The following is a 21,577-nucleotide window of genomic DNA, read 5'->3' on the forward strand; positions in this document are numbered from 1 at the left end:
CATTGCTTTTTTTTCTTTTAATTACAAGTTTCTGAATCCCAAAATTCTACATTCACCAGACTTGTTGCCTTTTTTATCTCAGATATTTTGTTTTCTTAGAGTAAAAGTTATATGATGAAAGTTTTTCTTACTCAGAGAGCTTTAAGATGAGCCCCATTAAGCAATAGATAAGAATAGAATTGTAAAAAATTGAATCAGAAAAGAGTTGTAAAAAATTGAGAGTCCAAATATTTGTTCCTATGGTGCTTTCTACCTAAATTGGGAAAATATAACGTAAGTATGATATTTAAGTCAGCAGTATGGTATATGTCAACTGTCATCCTGTCCAGACAGATTTTAACATTGAGGTATGGTTTTACCATGCGGTGTTTAAAGGGTTTTCCTTCCTTTATAGCAGTGTTGGCCTTCATAGCTTTGTAAAAACAATTTTCAAAGCTTGTCTTTTCAGGATGTACACCCACTGTTCACAAAGCTTGTTGCTTATGGTTTTTCACTTGTACGCACTTCACCATCCATTGGCAGCTGTGTTTAATGTGGCACACATAGAAAATGTTTAACATCACCACAATCACCATGTCTGGGGCTAGGATTTTGTTTTCAACGTTATCATGTACAATAGTCCCTGCGGAAAATATTGCCATAAAGATTCTTGAATACATTTTTTTCACGTGTAATTTTCATTATTCCATTGTGGAGACAAAATTTAAATGATTTGAAGAAAAATATTTTTCACAACAACAGTTTTACTGAATGTTGAACAGTTGTTTAGTTGATAAGTGATATGGATTATTACGCATGTAAAATTTTCGCACCTGAAATCTGGCCATATCCAATGTTAGAGTCAGACCGCGTTCACATAAATTGGGTGAAAAGCTTGAGTCAATGAGGATTCTGCCATCTTTATGGCAGGAAATAAATATCAGCATTACTTTTCCATCAAAACGGCTATTTAACAGCAGTGGAAAGTCTCTCTCTGTTGAGTAATGTCTGTTATATGTGCTCACGTCTTGATTTTCTCTCTTTTCCATGGCAGATCCGTCCAATTGACTCCAGCCAAAGCTAAGGCAACCACACACACTGTGACAGCTGACAGTTGAAGACTTCAGACAGAGTGCATTTCAAGAACATATCAGTCGTCTAATCAGGTGACATAATCATTTGACATAATTACCATATCAGGTGACATAATTACCATATCATGTGATATAATTACCATATCATGTGATGATAAAGTTTGAGCAAGCCATTCTGGCCAAAAATAGTGTATGTTGAAAAAACAAAAATAAGTGGTACAAAATCCAGATTATGGATATTCACCAATTAAAGCTGATCTACTTAAACCCATTCCATCTCAAATACCAATTTAATTGATAACAATTCACTTCAATATATATTTTGTAAATCATGGAGTTTAACCAAAGGTTTTCAAAGACCCAGGGAAAGTACACTTTATGAAAATACTTGAGTTCATCAGTAGAATAAGACTTTGTTCAGGTGATATTTCTTTCTGCAAAATACCATTTTACTTGTAATTTACTCCCACTGAAAGTTCATAGCAAATACAGGTAAAAATTTTCTCTGTATACTTTTCACTTTAGACATGTATCTTTTGTTCCAAGATTTGTGCTGATATTTTTCGTCACTTCCCAAACTTTATTTTAAATAAAATAGTGGCAGTTATTCTTTCAAGTCTGAGAGAAACTTCAAGATGTTCTTTATTTCAACATAATTTTTTAATTCAACATGATGCAAATTTTGAAATCATTACCATGGAAACAACAAACTTTATCCCCTGAATCTTTGTCCTTAAAATTAAGTTGAAATTTGATTCATTTTTTCCAAAACAATTTCAATACAGGCAATCATGACAGAAAACAAACTGAATTTATTTGCATGGTTGTTCACCATCTATTTTGTATTCCTATAAATGTCTGGGCAAAGAATTTCAACTTGAAATACGGTGTTACCATCACAACATGGATGCCTTTTCAACACATTGCGATCAGGGCAAAATACATTTCAAGTCAAGGTTTGCCCTTTTGCGAATTTTTGTTGTCCATAAGGCATAGATTTTTATTGCTATAATATCTTAGCCCTTTTATAGCTATATTCTTCATCAATACTGCCACACTTTCCCCTTTAGGAGCAACACATTTCTGCCAATTTTTGTAAAGACCTTTTTCTGTTCTTTCTAAAATTGTACACCCTGAATTTAGCTTCAGAGGGCCTCCAGATGCACCCTCTGGAACTGTTGTTTTAGTTTGAATTCTATGAAGACATTTTGATATGTGCACATTATACCTGGTCTCTGGTGCTGTAACAGTTCAAAAAGGATACGTTCATGATAAATTTTCCAGTCATCAGTTGCACAGTATTTTTTCTTCATTCTTCCACAAACATATTGTTTCCTGCTGATCGTGTTTTGATGCTTTAACAACAAAATTAAAAGTCATTGCTCGAACTGTAATATTTGTGTAAATATATTCTTTACCTTGAGATCACTTTTGTAGTCTTTGTTAACCTGAGCAGGAAAAATGTTTAATGGTATTTTAAAGTGTTAGTACCATTACTCTCAATATGATTAATGTCTATGAATTTAAATTCCTCATCATCGATGAATGCAGACATGGCAGATTTGAGCAAATCCAGTGGATGAGGTCTAGGAAGTTAATTGGCCTGACTGCTGGACTTATGTGATAATGGCTTTGGGAATCCCTGAATGCCATTGTGATACATTTGCTTGGCAATTATAATGTTAACAGTAGGACAATGTTGTTCATATGTTCTAGAATGTTTCATCGATATGGCATGTAGATATGTTGTCAAATATAAACTACGTAGTTATGTAATGTAAAAAACACTAGCCACCGCTATTAAATCTTGCAATTGCCACAGCAATGTGATCTTTTTGTCTATAGTGCAACTTCCATGGCACACTGCAGCACTTTTCATTTGAGTTTGGAGTTTCAGTGTTTGGCATGGGTGGATTTTCTTACTGGGAAGCACAAGTTGTGTTTGTCTAACACACAACATCAAAGCGTGTGTTAATTGATGCATGTTCTCTTATCACACAAAATAAATACACTGTAGCAGAACTTCTACCTCTCAAAAGAGTAATTTTTCCCAGATCAGGCGTATGATTGGCTCAAAACTTCACAGTCTCGATCCACCATGAATATGTCCCTAAGTTTCTTTGAGCAAGTCGTAGACAAAAATGTAAACATGTCCGTGTGACTTTGGATAAATTGTTGCATTTCTGTCAAGCAATGCTTTGTGTTGAACGCCAAACAAGAAATCTGTGCCAGTCAAACAATGAAACTCTAAAGTCAAATGGCAAGCTCTGTATATGTCTTAGCATAAGCCTAGCCCTATGTAGTGTACCGGTAAGCTTTCTCCTGGACGTCTGTCAACTTTAGACATTACATACATTTTGATGGAGAAACAAACAGAAACTATGTTGTTTCTTGAAATGTACATATTTACCTTGATAATCTGTATTAGGTGATAACTGTATGTTTTTGTAGAATTTACTCAATAAAAAAGTGATCCTGTTTTAAGTTTGTGATTTAATGCAGTATTGCATATCTCAAATTATTAATATGTAAAATTGACTTTTATTTGCGAAGAAGAATTGTTATATGTGATTTATAAAATTTACTTGTACAGAATCAATAAAACCTTTAACTCACTTATTAATTGATCTACATGTTATTATTCCAGTGTGTGGTGCATGTGTACTTTCAAGAAGATCCTCGGGTAGTTTCTTTGTAAGATTTTGTAAACATTTTATACACTGACCTGTCACACCATTGTGGATGGGATAATGAAAAATAGCACACTATGGAAATTTAGAATCTTGCCGTTTAGACTGCTGGAATGCTTAAAAATTCACTCTAACTCGCTGAAGGTTTACTCAGACTCAATCCAGAGCCGTTTCTCAGACATAAGATGACCGAGTTGTCTCAAACAGCACACCACTGCATACGTATACCTAGTAATTTATTTTGTTGTCTGATCCAATATGACCGCCAGGCAGCCATTTTGTTGGATGTTACACGTATTAGTCATAAGTGAGAAAGTGTTTATCATAACTTGCGTCCCAAAGTTACTTGGGAAACTGTGACTTTAATGGTAATTTAATAATTATTTCAAAACTTTTACTAAAACATCTAAATGCACTTTTACTAAAAATTATTAAACAATTTGTACATGCTTTCCGGTACTGCATATATGCAGAGTAGAAAAGTTATAAGAAAATCAACCTTCAATGGTACAAATCAGACAGAATTGCGGTTAATTTATTGTGCCGTGCGTGTGATACCATAGTTTGCCAATCAGCGATTTTTTTGTGTGTGAAAAAATTGCTATGACTCTACTGGACAAAAAAATTGTTTCAAAGTGAACTTTGGAAAAAAAATTGCTGCCAGAATGAGTGAAAAACCAAGTGTTACTATACCTATATCCTCCTCCCGTCCAAGAAATAAAATGGTTTACCTCTAAAGGGTCGGGTGGGATATAAACAGGAGCAAGATGGCGACGACGGTCATCAAGCAAGATGCCCCGATCAAGCAACACAAAGACAGAGCTCAAGAAAATCTAGTGTTTGGAGTTTCCTTTGATAAAAACGTTACAAAAACCAATGTTTTCATCATCGTAAAGTAAATACATAAATGCTAGATTACAGGGCTAATAGTTTTGGAATATGACACGCTTTGCACCTACCTTTCGTCGATTTTGTTTATTTAGACGCTGACAGTTTCAAAACCAGTCTAAGTTATGCTAACACTTCTGGGTTGCACATCTTTAGGATAATAAGTGATTACAATTCCGTCAGTCACATGAGTAATAAAGTTTGAATTCAATATTTGAGCTAAATTAGGGTAGGCTCACACAAACACGGATTTACAGCATTTTTAATAATTTCTAAACGTAGGGAAGGAACTTGTGCACGAGCAGGCTTCATGTTTGGTCGAGAACAGTTGTTGATGAGAACCAATGTCATGTGTTCATTCTTACTTGCATGTATCCTAACATCTGCGGATCATAATTTCATCTACTTAAACATTGACAGTGGTCGTAGATAAATAGTTCAGTTGCCTAGAGACGAATTGTGATGAGTCGGCTCAGTTTTTGATGGCAATAAATCACAAAACTACACACCTTTGTCTTGTGTTGAATTATGACAGCACTATTTAATCTAAAAATTCATTACGAAGGAACTATTTACGGATTTGTTTAGAACAACTGTAACTTTATTATATAAAAAAGACTTAAGAATTAAGGTATAACGGGCCTCATGGACAAATATTCGGAATGTCAAACTTTTCCAATTCTTTTCTGAACTTTGTAGGGGCTCATTTTAAAGCCCGTAAACATTTCACCGTCTTAGTTTTGCGAAAATGGAAATTTTATTTTAAAGTTTAAGTCTTTCACTTTCGAGGTGCATACTACCTTAAGATATTAAAATGACCAAATAAAAAAAACTCCAAACCTACCTGCCATATTTTTGACAAGCATGTAATTGGAACCAGAGTTTCTTTTCAATTTTGCCGAAGCATAGAAGTACATAGATCTCTATTCTACATCCTCTACTGGTTTGAATAAGTCGCCATGTCCCGCAGAAAATTGTCATGAATTTTCACAAACTCGATTAAAATGATCACATGGAGTATGTAACTCTTCGACATTTTTCAGGGGAGGTCGCGTACAAGAGCATGTGTAACGCCCCTCCCTGTAGAGATTTTATCTTGAAGCGTCCCTCACGTGGCCAAGGCGTGTGAAGGTCATTGACTCAGATCGTACGAGAAGCAGATAAGAGATAGTGTGATAGTTTAATTAATTATTGGTTAAGATTTCATTGAGAACAATCGAGAACGGGATATTCCATGGTGTGATCTAATTTAATCTTAAGAAACAATCAAAGACTTGGCGGGAAAATTACCACGTGATAACTTTTGTAATTATGTAAGTTTGAATATGTATTTAACTTTGTAGAGAGTTTAGACTAGAGACTTGAGATCAGACCGTTGACAGTGAACGACACGGTCGCCATCTTGCAATAAAGTACAAGGTTGTGTTACAATCTACATCTTGGTGTGTCAGCTTCAGTTACTGAAAGCATTACGATCCAGACTGGTACCTCTCAACTCGTAATTCCCCTAACTACGAGCGCAACACATGCAAGGGCATTACGCGCGGAGAATCGTGGAGTGAAAAATCTGTCTTGAGCAGTACGTCGAATACGGTGTATATATTATTGTAAGCTATAGAAATATATATATATATATATATATATATATATATATATATATATATATATATATAGTGTGTGTGTGTGTGTGTGTGTGTGTGTGTGTGTGTGTGTGTGTAAAACACCTATTACCTAGTTATGAGGGCTATAGCGCCCGTCTATTACCCTGAGCGGCCGTGTGTTACCAGAAACACATCGCTATTCCCCGAGGCCGTAGGCCGAGGGGTATAGCGATGTGTTTCTGGTAACAGACGGTCACGAGGGGTAATGGACGGGCGCTATAGCCCGAATAAAGACCATTTTATAGGTGTTTTATAACACACCACACGCTAATGTTGTATTTAAGTAATAAAGCACACCCAGCGACGGTATACCACGAGATTTTGACCAGTTTACGACATATATGCACGAGCGATAGCGAGTGCATATATGGAGTGAACTGGTCAAAATCTCGTGGAATACCGTCGCTGGGTGTGAGTTATTGCTATTATATCATAACAGTATATTGAAATTCTGGCGAGGAACGACAAAAACAGATTTTTGCTCAAGCTGAGAGCTCGCAGGTATGCCAGCCGTGGTATATCACCAATATACCATGGTTCTTTTCACGTCTCAACCAATCAGATCGTTGTATTTGCGCCATTAATATACTGGTATGATATAATGTGTTTTACATCATACCAGTATATTGATGGCGCAAATACAGCGATCAGATTGGTCGAGACGCGAGAAGAACCGTGGTATATTGGTGATATACCACGGCTGGCATACGCGCGAGCTCTCAGCTTGAGCAAAAATCCGTTTTTGACGTTCCACGCCAGAATTTCAATATACTGTTATGATATAGCCTAATAGCAATAAATCACACCCAGCAACGGTATATCACTCGATTTTGACCAGTTCACTTCATATATCGGTCGCTATCGCTCGTGCATATATGTCGTGAACTGGTCAAAATCTCGTGATATACCGTCACTGGGTGTGCTTGATTGCTATAGTTTTTAATGTGTTTTGATATTTTGCACCGCAACAATCCATTGTTACAAGTTTACTTGGCGATATTTCCACAGCGCCTACAGTTGTACGTGGTACCACTTTCTTTCAAAAATATCCTAAGCATACCTAGCAACAATCCTTGGTTGCACTTGAATCTTTTCGACGATGATTTGTTTAAATCCTACGCAGTTGGAATGTTGAAAAATGTTGGAAAATCTGTTTTAGAGACAGGCTCGTCGCTCATCCCGGACGCACATCACGTTCTAGTCACCTGCCATAGTTGCAAAGTTGCAGACGACACCACGGTCAAGTGACCGGGCACGTTTCCAGGGAAATAGCTCTTTCCAAAAAAAAACCCTTTTAGGGACGGACCATTAGATCTTGGGGGGGGTGGTCAAAAACAGAAAAAAAAATTTCAGAGCAGAAAGTTAGGAAAAAAAAAATCTTCAAACTAGTTTGCAAAATAAAAAAAAATAAATAAGAAGACAAAGGCGTAAAAAAAAAATCTGCAAAAGTCTTTAAAATTTTGAATTTTTTTTAGATTTTACCGACAGTAAGCAACTTTCTGTATTTTTAATACATCCTCCCGGCACATTTTTAATTTTAATTTATACATTTAGAGTGACTGTATCCCTTATACTGGAAGTTGTGATTATCTTATCTTTTCAGGATTTTTGTAGTCTGATCACTTGAAAATTATGAAATTATAGAGCCTGTTTTCTACTTGTTTCCTGCGTACAAACCAAGCAGGTACACTAGGTAAAACATTGAAACTATGGTATGGTTGTCAAGACAGAAAGTTGTATTTGCCTTTTAAGATCAAGGTAAACAGATGCAGGCCACATCAGTTTCATTTTTTTCACAGCATTTTATTACAATGATGAATGCAAGAATGGGTGAACAAGTAGAAACACGTCAATAATTGATAAAACAACATATCAAGTCATTATGTATTATTTTGCTTTTAAAAAGGCATTTTCAATTCTTTTTTCTCAAAAAACAGCCTCAAATAACAACAGCAACACATGTTTTAACATTCAACAATACACTACGTAGAATGCCATCTATCTAACAAATCCCAACACAAAAACTCATAAAAGGGTTGAACTTTGAAAGTTTCTAGATAGCAAATACTGAATAAATCTGCATGGTTAATCGTTTTTGTGTAGCAAATTTCAAAGAAATTGGACAAGCCCTTTCAGAGAATACAGATTTTTTGACCATGAATGGCATAAATTGCCCAAAAAGACAAATATTGAAATTTCAACACATCTATACACATCCAATCAATTTGGACATGCTGCTACAGAGAAATAGATGTTTTGATAAAAAAAGGGCAACAATTGCTCTAAAAACACAAATATGCAAATTTCACTATATTATTTAGCTTATTTTAGCTTCTCAGCTTGTCAAAATCAATTGTAAATCATGAGATATGCATGGTGTTTGGTGGGGGTGAATATAGGCATTTCACCACGCAGTAGAAAGTGAAGCCAGGAAACCAAAATAGTCAATTTTCAAAACTATACGAAGCTACTGAGGAGCAAGAAGACCATGTTTCAGAGGAAGATGTGTAATCCGAAAAAGATGCTCCCAAAGTGCCACCAAATAACACCATTTTTATCTCTATTTTTCAAAAGCTCCAACAGCAGGAGGGAGGACACCCCCCTCCTGACCTCCCCCCGCAATAATACTCCCCAAGTGCCACCAAATAACACCATTTTAATCTCTATTTTTCAAAAGCTCAAATGGCAGGAGGGGGACACCCCCTCCTGACCACCCCCCGCATAAATACTCCCCAAGTGCCACCAAATAACATCATTTTAATCTCTATTTTTCAAAAGCTCCAACAGCAGGAGGGGGGACACCCCCCTCCTGACCTCCCCCAGCAAAAATACTCCCCAAGTGCCACCAAATAACACCATTTTAGTCTCCGCGGACGAAGTCCGGCAGGGAATTATAGATTGGGTCCCGTCTGTGCGTCCGTCCGTCCGTCCATCCGTCCGTCCATCATCAACAGTTTCTCAGACACTGCTGAACCAATTTCGTTCAAACTCGGCACAAAGGCATAGCACTATGACCTACAGATGCACGTCGATTTATTTTGTGATACGATCCAATATGGCCGTGAGGCGGCCATTTTGTTGCGATTTTTCATGTCTTTGGACCATAACTCAAACATCCTTGAACAGATTCTGTTCAAACTTGGCACAAAGGCATAACACTATGGCTTTTATATCCATGCTAAATTATATCACGATACGATCCAATATGGCCGCGAGGCGGCCATTTTGTTGCGATTTTTCATGTCTTTGGACCATAACTCAGACATCCTTGAACATATTCTGTTCAACCTTGGCACAAAGGCATAACACTATGGCCTACATGTGCATGTCAAATTATTTTGCGATACGATCCAACATGGCCGCGAGGCGGCCATTTTGTTTGCGATTTTTTCATGTCTTTGAACCATAACTCAAATATCCTTGAACCGATTCTGTTCAAACTTTGCACAAAGGCATAACACTATGGCCTACATATGCTTGTCAAATTATATTGCGATACGATCCAATATGGGCGTGAGGCGGCCATTTTGTTGGGATCTTTCATGTTTTTGGATCATAACTCAGACATCCTTGAACAGATTCTGTTAAAACTTGGCACAAAGGCATAACACTATGGCCTTCATGTGCATGTAAAATTATTTTGCGATACGATCCAATATGGGCGTGAGGCAGCCATTTGTTGCGATTTTTCGTGTCTTTGGACCATAACTCAGACATCCTTGAACCGATTCTGTTCAAATTTGGCACAAAAGCAAAACATTATGCCCTTCATATGAACGCAACTTTATTTCATGATATGATCCAATATGGCCGACAGGCGTCCATTTTTTTGCGATTTTCTCATGTCTCTGAACCATAACTCAAACATCCTTGAACTGATTTTGTTCAAACTTGGCACAAAGGCAAAGCACTATGGCATACATATGCATGTATCAATTAACCTTGCGATAGGATCCAATATGGCTGCAGAACTGCCATTTTGTTGGAACTTTGCATGTCTTTGAAGCATAATTCAAAGGTCATTAAACCCATTTTGTCCAAACTTGGCACAAAGATCAAGCACTATGGCACACATACATGTATACATGTCAATTTACTTCGTGACATGTTCTACATGTCAATTTACTTCGTGACATGTTCCAATATGGCTGCCAGATTGTCATTTTTGGATTTTTTCATGTCTTTGAGGCTTAATCATATGCAAATATTCCTTATCCAATGTTGTTGAGACTTGGTACAAAGATAAAGTACTATGGCATACTTATGCATGTCTACTAATTTTGTGCTACGATCCATATGGTCAATAGACAGCCATTTGATTTCAATTTTATAAACATAGGTCACTGTCCTTCAATGGACTGATTTTGTTTAAACGTGATATGGCTGCATTCTTGTGCACATTAATTTGTTTCATTATATGATCCAAAATGGCTGATTACAACAACATACCCGATCCCATACCATTTCGAAAATTCCACCAAACCATGTGTATAGTATGTGCTGTCATGACACTAGAGGCAGTGAGGGCATCGTTATGTGTGATGTAATCAAAAGTTCCTTTAGTGGTCAACACCGGCAGAGATGAGTCTTTTATTGAACGTTCCTCAGATTACTTTATTATGCAAGTCACAGGCCTGATGCACCCGTTGCATCAATGTCATTCCACAGCTACCTAGACACCAAAGATTATAACATAATGGACAAGCGGGGACTGTGTCATCAACGATGACTTGTAATCTCTATTTGTCAAAAGCTCCAACGGCAGGAGGGGGACACCCCCTCCTGACCTCCCCCCGCAAAAGTACTCCCCAAGTGCCACCAAATAACACCATTTTAATCTCTATTTTTCAAAAGCTCCAACGGCAGGAGGGGGACACCCCCTCCTGACCTCCCCCCGCAAAAATACTCCCCAAGTGCCACAAATAACACCATTTTAATCTCTATTTTTCAAAAGCTCCAACAGCAGCAGGGGGACACCCCTCTCCTGACCTCTTCCCGGTGACCGCTTGCGTGGCCGCTTGTGGTGCTTGGCACCACACGCTTGCCCTCTTTATCTTCAGACAGCGACGAACGAAAAAAAAATTATAAATCTGAAAATTTACTCTGAAAAAAAAAATTTGCACAGCTAATCTCAATTGGAAAAAAAAATTTCAGAAATTTACAATAGTAAAAAAAAATTTTTCACAATTTCATTGTGACCACCCCCCCTCCCAAGGTCTAATGGTTCATCCCTTACTTCACTTTTCTCGATTCAATGGGGACTAGACGTATCTATTTTCTCGTCTCGTGACGTATTCTGGCGTATCGCGACACGGAACAAGCATGTGGTGTGTTATAACACGCGCGCTCGCGCGGAGGGGCTACATTGCTATTCCCCGAGGCGTAGGGTATAGGGATATCTATGTGTTCCTGGTAACAAACGGCCACGAGGGGTAATACAGTGGTTTGCTTTGAAAAATTGGCATTACGCGAATTAGACATATTGTCTAAATTGACGTGTTGCGAACACTGCCAGGTGTAATTATCAGGTGAGCGGTAATTCCAGTCGACAACAGAGAAATCAACTCTGCCAAATGGAAACATTGTCTTGCGGTAGGTCAGATGTAGTCAAAACAACTACACCTGAAAGCAAGTGATAAAACTTGGACAGTGCTTGGACATACGTGATGGTGTTGTTTAGACTACGTCTGTCATCCTGCTAGACAATTATGTTTCAACTTTTGCAGAGTTGATTCCTTTTTGATCGACTCATGATACCGCTTAGCTATTAATACTATTGCACCCGACAGTGTTGGCAACACCTCGATTTAGACAATATGTCTCTAAGTTCGTCTGATGCCAATGCTTCAAAGCAAACCACTATAGCCCGAATAAAGACCAGCATATAGGCGTTTTATAACAGGCCGCACGCTCATGTTGTATTATTTTATGGCTTATGTTTTTTGATACTATGCACCTCAACAATCCATTGTGACAAGTTTGCTTCAGTTTCCGATTTCTCCGCCACAGAGGCAACAGTAGTAAGCTTACCACTTTCTTCCAAAATATTCTGAGCATACCTTGCAACATCATTGGTTGCACTTGAATCTTTTGCGTCGATGATCAGTTCAAGTTCCTACGCTGTTGGAATTGAAAATCTTCCTGTTCTATAGAGAGACTCGTCGCTCATCCCGGGCGCACTTCACGTTCTAGTCACTCGCCATTGTTTCAAAGCTGCAGACGACACTACGGTCACGTGACCAGGCACTTTTCAAAATTTGGTCAAAAACTATTTCCCTAGAGAACTAATCTTTCAAAAATACCCTCTGGCGTCACTTTTGTTGATTACATAGGGACTAGACGTATCTTTTTTCTCATCACGTGATGTATTCCGGCGAATCGCAACAGGGAATGAGCATGAGGCGTGTTATAAATATGTGATATATAATATCCCTCGTGTATTCCGAATGAGTGTGATGGTATCGAAGACAGCCGCAGTACAGTATCCCTCCGAGCCGGAGCCGAGTCTTCGATGACGTCACATGGGTGAGGACTACTGGGAGATTATAAATTACACATCCATTGACCCGATTATTTTATATTTTGAATAGAAACTAACTTTACAGTACGATATTATTTGGAACTTTATTGTGTTAGTGAGGCGGATGAAGAAGTGCGGTCCTAGCAGGTTCAGGACGTGGCACGGCTGACGGAGGCCATTTTTATCTTCTACGTAAAACCACAATGCTTGCTAAGTTTGAATGGATATAGCTTTCTTTGAATGGATATAGCTGCTGATCAAAGAGAACGGAATGGCTTATAGAAATGTAGGTTTCGATGGGACATATGGCCTTGTTGTCTACGGCGAACATCTTGGGCGAACGATTGATGGCATTTTGTCCGGAGCGGGTTTTTGTTGTCGTGTTCATTATATTCAACGTCCTCTCTGCCAGAGGTAGTAACTTTTAATTTGATATCTCCCTACAGCAATTTCTTGTTTTCATACGATGCTCGAAATCCCAATAGTTGGGTATTATTCCACCACACTGTGAATAGCGATTCTGACGAATGGTTACTGAGCACCCCTTTTACGCTTATCATCAGGATTTCATTGTCCGTCGGGGTTCGCCGACACACCGGGATTTGTTCCCTTTACCACAGAGGAACATAGATGTTTCTCTGTGCCATTACCTTTTGCTTTCAAATCGAATCGCTTTGCTCGGAATCGTCTCCTGAGATTTCGCAAATAATGCATCCGGGCATATGGAAAATTTGTACCTGTTCTCCGATAAATACCTATTGATGCCCCGTTGATAAGTTGTCAAAGTGCCCTGTCTGTCCCATCGCTTTGTCTCGCTCCAATGAAGAGCTTTGACAGGTACAAATCCAAAGTTTCAGGTGGCAAATTGAAAATGTCTATTAAATAAAAACTATCCTCCGTTGCAGCTAGAAACTTCATCAGTCGCCCAACTGCTTTTGACTATTGCGTTTTCAAATGCTCCATTTGATCTGACTAAGCCAATCACCATTACCGGGGAGAATTTATCTGACAAAACAGGTGTTCGTTGACAGGTTTAATTAAAGTAGTTCCGACCGTATTCCCTACATCTGAAGTCAGAAGTAGGGGAATACTGAAATTATGTAAACCGTATTACCATAGTGTGATGTCGTAATATAGGGATAATACCATTGCAATTCATCGAACAGCTATAAACCGCTGACTGTCCTCTATGTGTTGCCAATCTGTGGGGAATGTGATTTTGCCCCGGGCGGAACTCACGATATCCAAAAGCCCTGACTCGCGAGATAACAGATACAATAAAGTTTTGTCTTTAACACGAGGTCATCGCTGTTACTAGTATTAGAAATCATTCCATGGGGAAATTTAGAATTTGTTCGGTATCAAAGTTCGTGGAAATTGAATGATTTAACGGAATAAAATTTACTAAATTCAATCGTACATTGTGAGTTCGAATACGATCGAGAGTTTACAGAATTATGCATTTAAACGAATTTACAATATTAGACAATTGCAACAAAGATCTCTCTGTACGTGTTTCTTATACGTCTAGTCTGTATCTCTGTCTCTCCCTTCACACCTCCGTCTTTCTGTCTCCTTCCCCCAATGTTGTAACAAGCCATCTTAACTATACTAGTATAATACATGTACGAGTTTCCCCAACACAAAACTGCTCTGAACTACATTTTCCTTTGCCCTCTTTCTGTCGCCATCCCATGAAAAGTGTGAAGCTTGTGTGGGACATTTGAATACACAGATCTCGTCACCCCGTGCATTTGGTCAGTTGCCTCGATGCACAGTCACAGAGTTGTATGCATAGAGCCATGACCGTTTAGTCCCCGTTTTTGCATAGACTGAGACAGCACGAAACAAACTACTAGATGCTATAATCCCGTCGTCTATTTTACAATGTATGTCTTGTAAAAGTTCGTTCACTTTTAAGCGAATCACAGTAATTCATAGTAATACCTGTAAAAATGAACAGTAACATACACAGCGACCTAAGACTGTCAGATGTTTGAATATTTGGGGAAACGGACATCATTTGAAAGTTATTCATTTGTGACCTTGTAGTCGTCAGGGTTGGCGCTACGAAGAGAGTAATTTCCTAGAGATCCGAGGAAAACCTTTCATTTGGCGTCCAAGATTTGTGTCTTGTCCACCCCACCAGTATCATTGCAATAAATAACCTTCCCACTTGTATCAAGCAAGAGTATTGTCAATAATATATATTATTAATTTATTACATACCATATACAGAATTCTTTTGTTTTAATCATGTTAATAGAGAGAATTTCCCCAACGACTTGCAACAGGGCTCAATATTAACTAAAAACATTCCGGGAATACCGTGATTTGCATCGCCTCAGCGGCTTGTTCAGGTAATATTATTAATTACACTTGAAAATCGCCTTCGTGCCGTGCAGTATTGCCTCAGATATCAAAATAAACGAGAGAAAAAAACGATTGACAAGGCTGAAAGTAAAGTTTTATTAAGTTTTTAAGAATATTTTCAAAGGTTTTCATTTCTCTCCGTAATATTTAAATGTCCCGACACGTGACAGCCATATCTGTTACACCCGCGCCAAATGTTTCAAAGGCGTGGCAGATAAAAACTTTTGAAAAAATGATTACTACCACCTAACAGACATTGAAATGGACAATAAACGTCTCATTTATACATAACCGACGCATTATTTGTACCTTTAATCATCGCTCATATATAATGAGCTACATAATTATTGTACTTTGTCAGCAGGTGCATTCAGTTCATCCAGTTACACAACTCAAGTTAAAAAAAAATTGCGAAATCGAAAATACTGGTAGAGTTAGAAAGGCTCCAGATATCGTGGTTAATTAAGGTTAACTTCTTTGCAGTTCTGTAAAAAAAATTATATTAATTGCGACTTTTGCATTGTTTCTCTCAGTACCCACAATAAATTCATTGGAACCTTTTCCTGTTAAATTAGTAGACATTGAATGCCGTCTAAACGCATTAAAACAAGAAATACCAGTTAGTGTAAAAAAACAGTGTACTGGGTGCCATCGCGTCCGTCTTCTTCGTGAATCGACTATCGCGATCTAATATTTATCTAAACCGCTGCCTTCAGTGAATAGACCGACCATCTGAAGACTTGCATCAAAAAATGACCCCAAGAAAGTCTTTACCAAACAATACACTTGACGGTTTCGTGATAGCTTACATATTCTCGTGGTAGGTCTATCGCGTTACGTGCAGGTACCTTTCGTGACAAGGTCGACTAACTTTTTCAAATCTTTGTTCCTGTCTAATTCAAAGCATCAAAAGGGGCTAAGCCCCCTTCCCCGTGTATCAGGAAATAAAAAAAATGCGGTGAACTTATTTCACTTGACGATCATATGCTTTCCATAGGAACAGAGTTATCCTGGTCATTGTTGTGCAAGTCTCCGGAACCACTGTAAACGTCTCCTTTCTTCGGTTTCCTGTAATGTGACGTAAAAAACATATACCAGTAATTACACAACGACAAAATCATATTTGTTGGCTGTTATATTAAAGGTTTTATATTATCATTGTTTCTGTATGAGAGAGAGGTTCAACTTTCGTGGCATAGACTGTCGCAACCTAATAGATGGAGATTCAGACTTAGAATGCGGTATACAGCGAAGGATAACATACAAACTTTTGCCTGGTGACAATGACAAAGAAGCTGTTGGTAAAATTCCAATATCACAGCACTTATTGAGTTCAGAAACATCGCAGATGCAAGCATATGTGCTTACATACTTTAATTGATGCAAGGAAGATCGCTTACTTTCCAAATCGCTCGCCTTCCTCCATCGTTTCCGGTAATTTCTTGCCCCTCGTCTCTGGCAGAGGTAGAATCAATATTCCGGCGACCACGCACGCAACACCGAAGACCACAGAAGGAAGTTTTGACCACAGCTTAGACATCAACAAGAGCTGAGGCGCCAAGATTCCGCCGATACGGGCACACATGGAACACATGCCGATACCAACTGATCTGAAAGACGAACAAAGTAGAAATGGTACTCATAATAATTTTACTTAATTTGTGCTTCAAAACTGAGTGATGAATAATTAAAATTCTCGGAATTCGGTGGGGAAACTTCCTGAATCGATACAAGAATATGAATCCGTGTCCGTTTGAAGCTATTTTTGACATTGTGCGCCAACTTTTGCAACATTGCATGGAAGAAACCCAAACACTGATAATTGACTGAATTGATTTAAATTCACGAGAGTGCAAGATGCATGGCAAGATTTGCCCAACCCTGAATACATTTGTCTTTGTTCCAATCATTGTGTAAAATAAACGTTCACACAGCTGCCTGGCCATTTAGGCCAAAGTAATTAAATTCTTTGTTTTGCGTCCCCACCCGCATAGGTTTTTAAGGTTTTCATGAAAAACACACACAGTGTATTTGAATAGGAAATTTTAGGACATGACCGCTTAGCTTTTCTGAACTGAAATTTAGTTACAATTTTTTACTTGCTGCGATTAAATTACATCGTGTTAATTTTCTTGTGTGTGTTTTTCAGCCGCTTAGACGCATACCTTTTCCCAATTTGAGTGGACGCAAAACAAAGAATTTACTTACTTTGGCCTTATTGATTGATTGACTGACTAAATAATCACAATATGGGGCCAGCCAAGTGCAACTCATACATACATGTAGGATTAATAAGATGAGCCATTTTTGATAATATCAGGTCCCTTAACCACACAAACAGAATAAACAACATTTATCCAGTAAGTTTTAGAAATTTAAGAAGAGACATTCACTTCTTCCCGAAGCTAACTTGTCAGAAGGGGCCTGTGGATCGCCAATACATTCGATCAACCTTGTTCAATACATACCAATATGATATATCCATTATTCTGTTTAAATCAAAGCCGTAAATAAGTATGCAACGTAAACATAGCACTACTCACTCATTTACATCTGATGAACCAACAAAGGTAATTTGACTTTGTGGGGACTATGTCATCAACGATGACTTGTTTTCTGTAGTTTACAATAAACCGCTCTCTATCGTTCAACAGATAATGTGCACCGAAGGGGCATCGTAGTATTTAGTTGCAAGTTTTGCTACCCTTGTGTCGATAACCTCATACGCTGTTACATTGTTTGGTACTTTAATGAGGGATCAAACAAACAGATGGAAAGATTCAACCGTGAGAAGGTGCCTCCAGAGACGGGGTCGGAGGTTGCCGAGCGTCCATACAAGGCCGAATCGTTCAGCCTACTTTTGTACTGTCTGTCTGCTATACAGCAAGTTCGAATGCATCGCTTGTCAGCACAAGAAAGATTTCTCTTCAAGGACAGAAAACATTTTCACAGCTGAGCAAAGAATCTGCATGCTCAGGTAAAGTACGATAGATATATTTACGGTTTGTTCAAAGTTGCTGTGCAAAGTATCGTGGCATATATATTAAAAAAGTAGCCTGACAAAAAAAATCGTCGGCTTTCGAAGTTCTTCATGAGCTCCGCCGGTGATATGACGCTTTTGAAGTCTGAATGTACAGTGACGGCCAACGCCATTTTGCCATTTTTAAACCTAACACGCGCCTTTAAGGGGTGGTTCTGAGGAAAAGGGTACACAGATGCGCGTCGTTTAATTACATACAAATCATTTGAAAAATAAGTGAGTGTAAATACAGGGGGAACACCTACTACCATGACCTATAACATATTTCCCGTCCCGTAGGTGTTCTCCGTCGTCTGTCTAGCTAGTAAAAAATATCGTTTGAGACTTTCAATAATTTTCAACTCCTTATCCCGGTTGTACCTAATGCATGTTTGTCGAAAACCAAATTAGCAAAAGTTTCCTGTTAAAGAAAACATCGGTTTCATATTCTCCAGAACGATCCCCAATATAGGTGATATACAAATAAGCTGTATTGTAGCACTTTGTGGATAGATACCAGTACCTTTCATTTTTCCTTGGGTGAAATACTAGTGTAGCTGTGGAAACGCAGCTATCTGTTGGCGGGGTAGCGTGCGTCGCTATGCGGGTCAAAGGTCAACCGTGGCAGGGTTGACCTTTGACCCGGATAGCGACGCACGCTACCCCGCCAACAGATAGCTGCGTTTCCACAGCTAACCTCAGTGTATCATTATGACCTTGGAACAATCTTCATCTTTTGCAAAACTTGGCCTCCGACTTTTCTGTGTTATTTGCTATTCTGACTTAAAGGCTAGACTGAAAGATCCGTCGCTCGAGGGCGCTCTCTGAGAGTGCCCTCGAGCGACGGATCTTTCAGTCTAACTTATAGGTCAGCTTGCAATCTTTTGAAGGTGACGTCACAACAACTTGGAGAACGTCTGCGACATTTGCGAGAAGTGGCATGGCACTAGCACGACTGCTTGTAGAGTTACAAGAGGTGGTTGAAGAGATAGAAGAGACTTTCATACCCACCTAAGAGGCGTAGGAAAAAGTTCGGCGGAGTAGACGTACACCATTCCAAAAGAACAAGTGACTGAAAATTTGCTAATTGTCGCCAGGGTTATGCCTATCCATACAGTAGTGCCACCTTGAAAATAAAAATCGCGTGTAGTGAGTTATAATACTATCGAGAATTTACTGGATTATGCATTAAAGCGAATTACTCTGCCAATATTAGACATTTGCAACAAAGATCTCTCTCTCCGAGTGCCTGGTACATCGATCTGTAATATTCTGTATCTGTCTGTCTGTATCTCTATTCCTCCCATCCTCTCCTCGTGTCTCTTTTCTCTTGCCATGATCCACAGGACTCTACACGCCAAATATCCAAGATATACTTTTGACTTACAAGGTGGTACAAAAGCTGCAGCAACGCATGTAATTCCACCGATGACCATGGTGTAAAACATCGACCAACGACGGCCCATTCTCTTGGTGTCCATGATGAACAAACCTAGACCATAGGCTGGAATCTCGACAGCCCCGGCCAGGAAACAGTTGACGTAATCATTGCCACCAAGGTTGGACGTGTTGAATACAAGACCGTAGTAGATTAGGGTGTTGACTAGCCTGGAATATGGGGAAAATGTTATTTTAGTTTCATATTTAATTGACTGATTATTCCTGTTGCTCTGTGTTTCAGTGGGTGACTGGTTTAATCAGATCATATTGGGATGTACAATCCAGAAAGCCGAAGCAAATACTTTTTAAAATGCTTATTTTACGTTGTTAATTCTCTGATAAGAACAAAAGCGTAGGTCTGCATTATTAACCGGTGAAAGACCACTTATAACTCCATCGTGTTTGTCTTTCAGTAAAGACGTGCAGTGAGTGTTCAGTGCACCCTCCGTTACTGACCCTTTGAAGAGCCCTCTACGACAGCCAACATGTGCTGCGTGAAACGAAATGTTTGAAGTAATGGAAGGCATATGACCTTCAAGGATAAGGGCCATAGACAGTAGAGTGATAGTCTACTGTCTATGGGCGCACTTTCCCCGTAAACGCCCCGTCGATAGACAAGCGACGAATGTTAGCGTTGGCGAAGCGGCAAGTACGATATTAAAATAAACCTTAAAAAGAAAGAGTAAAATTTCAAGAAAATTCTAGAAAAGATGAGAGAGAAAGGGACTGCAAAATGAAGTTTGTGTTTACTGGCCATATTTACCAGTTGTAAAACAAAATCAGGGTCTTCTTTCTCATGTTGGGCAGTCGTAACAGATCAAGTATTGCTCCTTTCTCCTCAGCATCTTTCTCTTTGATCTGTCACCAATCAGAGCAATAAATGTTAGCATTGGAAGAAATTGGAAATGGTGCAACGACGGAAAACATGGTCAGGTGAGAAGGGCATCACAGCTGTCCGGACGAGTACAGTGGCTCTCTGCTACCCTTCAAGAATATACATCCGGTTGTATTTTGCTTGATAACTGACCTTTATCATTAAATTTCAAAATAAATCAAAACGGTGGTCCCAATAACGTTACTCTACTCATTCAAATGATACCAAATATCAAGGATTGCCATCTTCCGCGTCAGCTAATATCGTCAACTGTTTATCTTCACATACAAAACCAGGGAAATCACAAACCCGGTTTTTTTCTCTCTTCAGTTCAAAATTTTCCTCTTTAATAAAAAACAATATTTCTAATTTAAAAATCCACGAATAAATGGCAAATTTTAATATACGTGCTTCTGGAATCATTTTATTGCGGTCACATTTGTTTGTATATATTCCTCTCCTTACTCAATTAAACTCAATCACTTCATCACTGTGTTCTATTAACAGCAAATTTGTTTTCCCTCCAAACATACATATCAAACTGAAAGCTGTCTGAAAGCTTACCGATACCTTAGTTTTGCCCATTTTCAGTGGATTCCAAAATTCACCAAAAATGTCTTCTGGAACGGGTACATTGTTGACGCGTCCACATTTCCGTATAATTTCCTCGGCCTCTTTGTTCCTTCCCACGGATATAAGCCATCTGGGTGACTCTGGCACCAACCTTCGATAACGAAGAAAGTTGTTTTACGACAGATGTTAAGCGACGATAGATATAAAGCTAAACGCCCAGCGCTTGTTTTAAAGTATCTCGCTTTCCCATTGATTCAATTTACGAACAGGCAATAATAGTAAGCTTAGGTCAAAAAAATTTACTATCAGGCAATTATAAGCACGCCCGATAAAGACTCGATAAATAGCGAACGTATATTCTTCGAAGTTCGTTATTGATTCAACAACATAAGCTCGCATTTGAAAAACGCTTACGACACATGAGGTTATCCCACGATATCAGCGCTTGGTTGGGACGTATTGCCAC

The 21,577-nt window shown here is 38.7% G+C and overlaps 2 protein-coding genes across 18 annotated transcripts in view; one reads left to right on the top strand and one right to left on the bottom strand.

Annotated features, from left to right (window-relative positions):
• Nucleotides 1-3,688, top strand: part of LOC139114316 (uncharacterized) — a 62,764-nt gene extending 59,076 nt beyond the window's left edge. For all 9 annotated transcript variants that reach the window (XM_070675955.1, XM_070675952.1, XM_070675946.1 and 6 more), the window contains one exon: nt 1,034-3,688. In XM_070675955.1, coding sequence (XP_070532056.1) covers nt 1,034-1,097 — 64 coding nt within the window. In that variant the 3' untranslated portion in view covers nt 1,098-3,688. The remainder of the gene's footprint in view (nt 1-1,033) is intronic.
• An 11,589-nt stretch (nt 3,689-15,277) lies between these two features.
• LOC139114317 (organic cation transporter protein-like) overlaps nt 15,278-21,577 on the bottom strand; it is a 31,257-nt gene continuing 24,957 nt past the window's right edge. For 5 of the 9 annotated variants that reach the window (XM_070675964.1, XM_070675963.1, XM_070675962.1 and 2 more), the window contains 6 exons: nt 21,109-21,262; nt 20,428-20,522; nt 19,612-19,832; nt 19,236-19,350; nt 16,606-16,815; nt 15,278-16,273 (listed from right to left, as the gene is read on the bottom strand). In XM_070675964.1, the coding sequence (XP_070532065.1) occupies nt 16,186-16,273; nt 16,606-16,815; nt 19,236-19,350; nt 19,612-19,832; nt 20,428-20,522; nt 21,109-21,262 (883 nt within the window). In that variant the 3' untranslated portion in view covers nt 15,278-16,185. Of the gene's footprint in view, nt 16,274-16,605; nt 16,816-19,235; nt 19,351-19,611; nt 19,833-20,427; nt 20,523-21,102; nt 21,263-21,577 lie in introns of all 9 variants that reach the window. The other 4 variants (XM_070675959.1, XM_070675958.1, XM_070675957.1 and 1 more) reach the window with 1 other exon arrangement.

The sequence above is a fragment of the Ptychodera flava genome, chromosome 16 (genome assembly GCF_041260155.1).
Source record: "Ptychodera flava strain L36383 chromosome 16, AS_Pfla_20210202, whole genome shotgun sequence".
Taxonomy (NCBI): domain Eukaryota; kingdom Metazoa; phylum Hemichordata; class Enteropneusta; family Ptychoderidae; genus Ptychodera; species Ptychodera flava.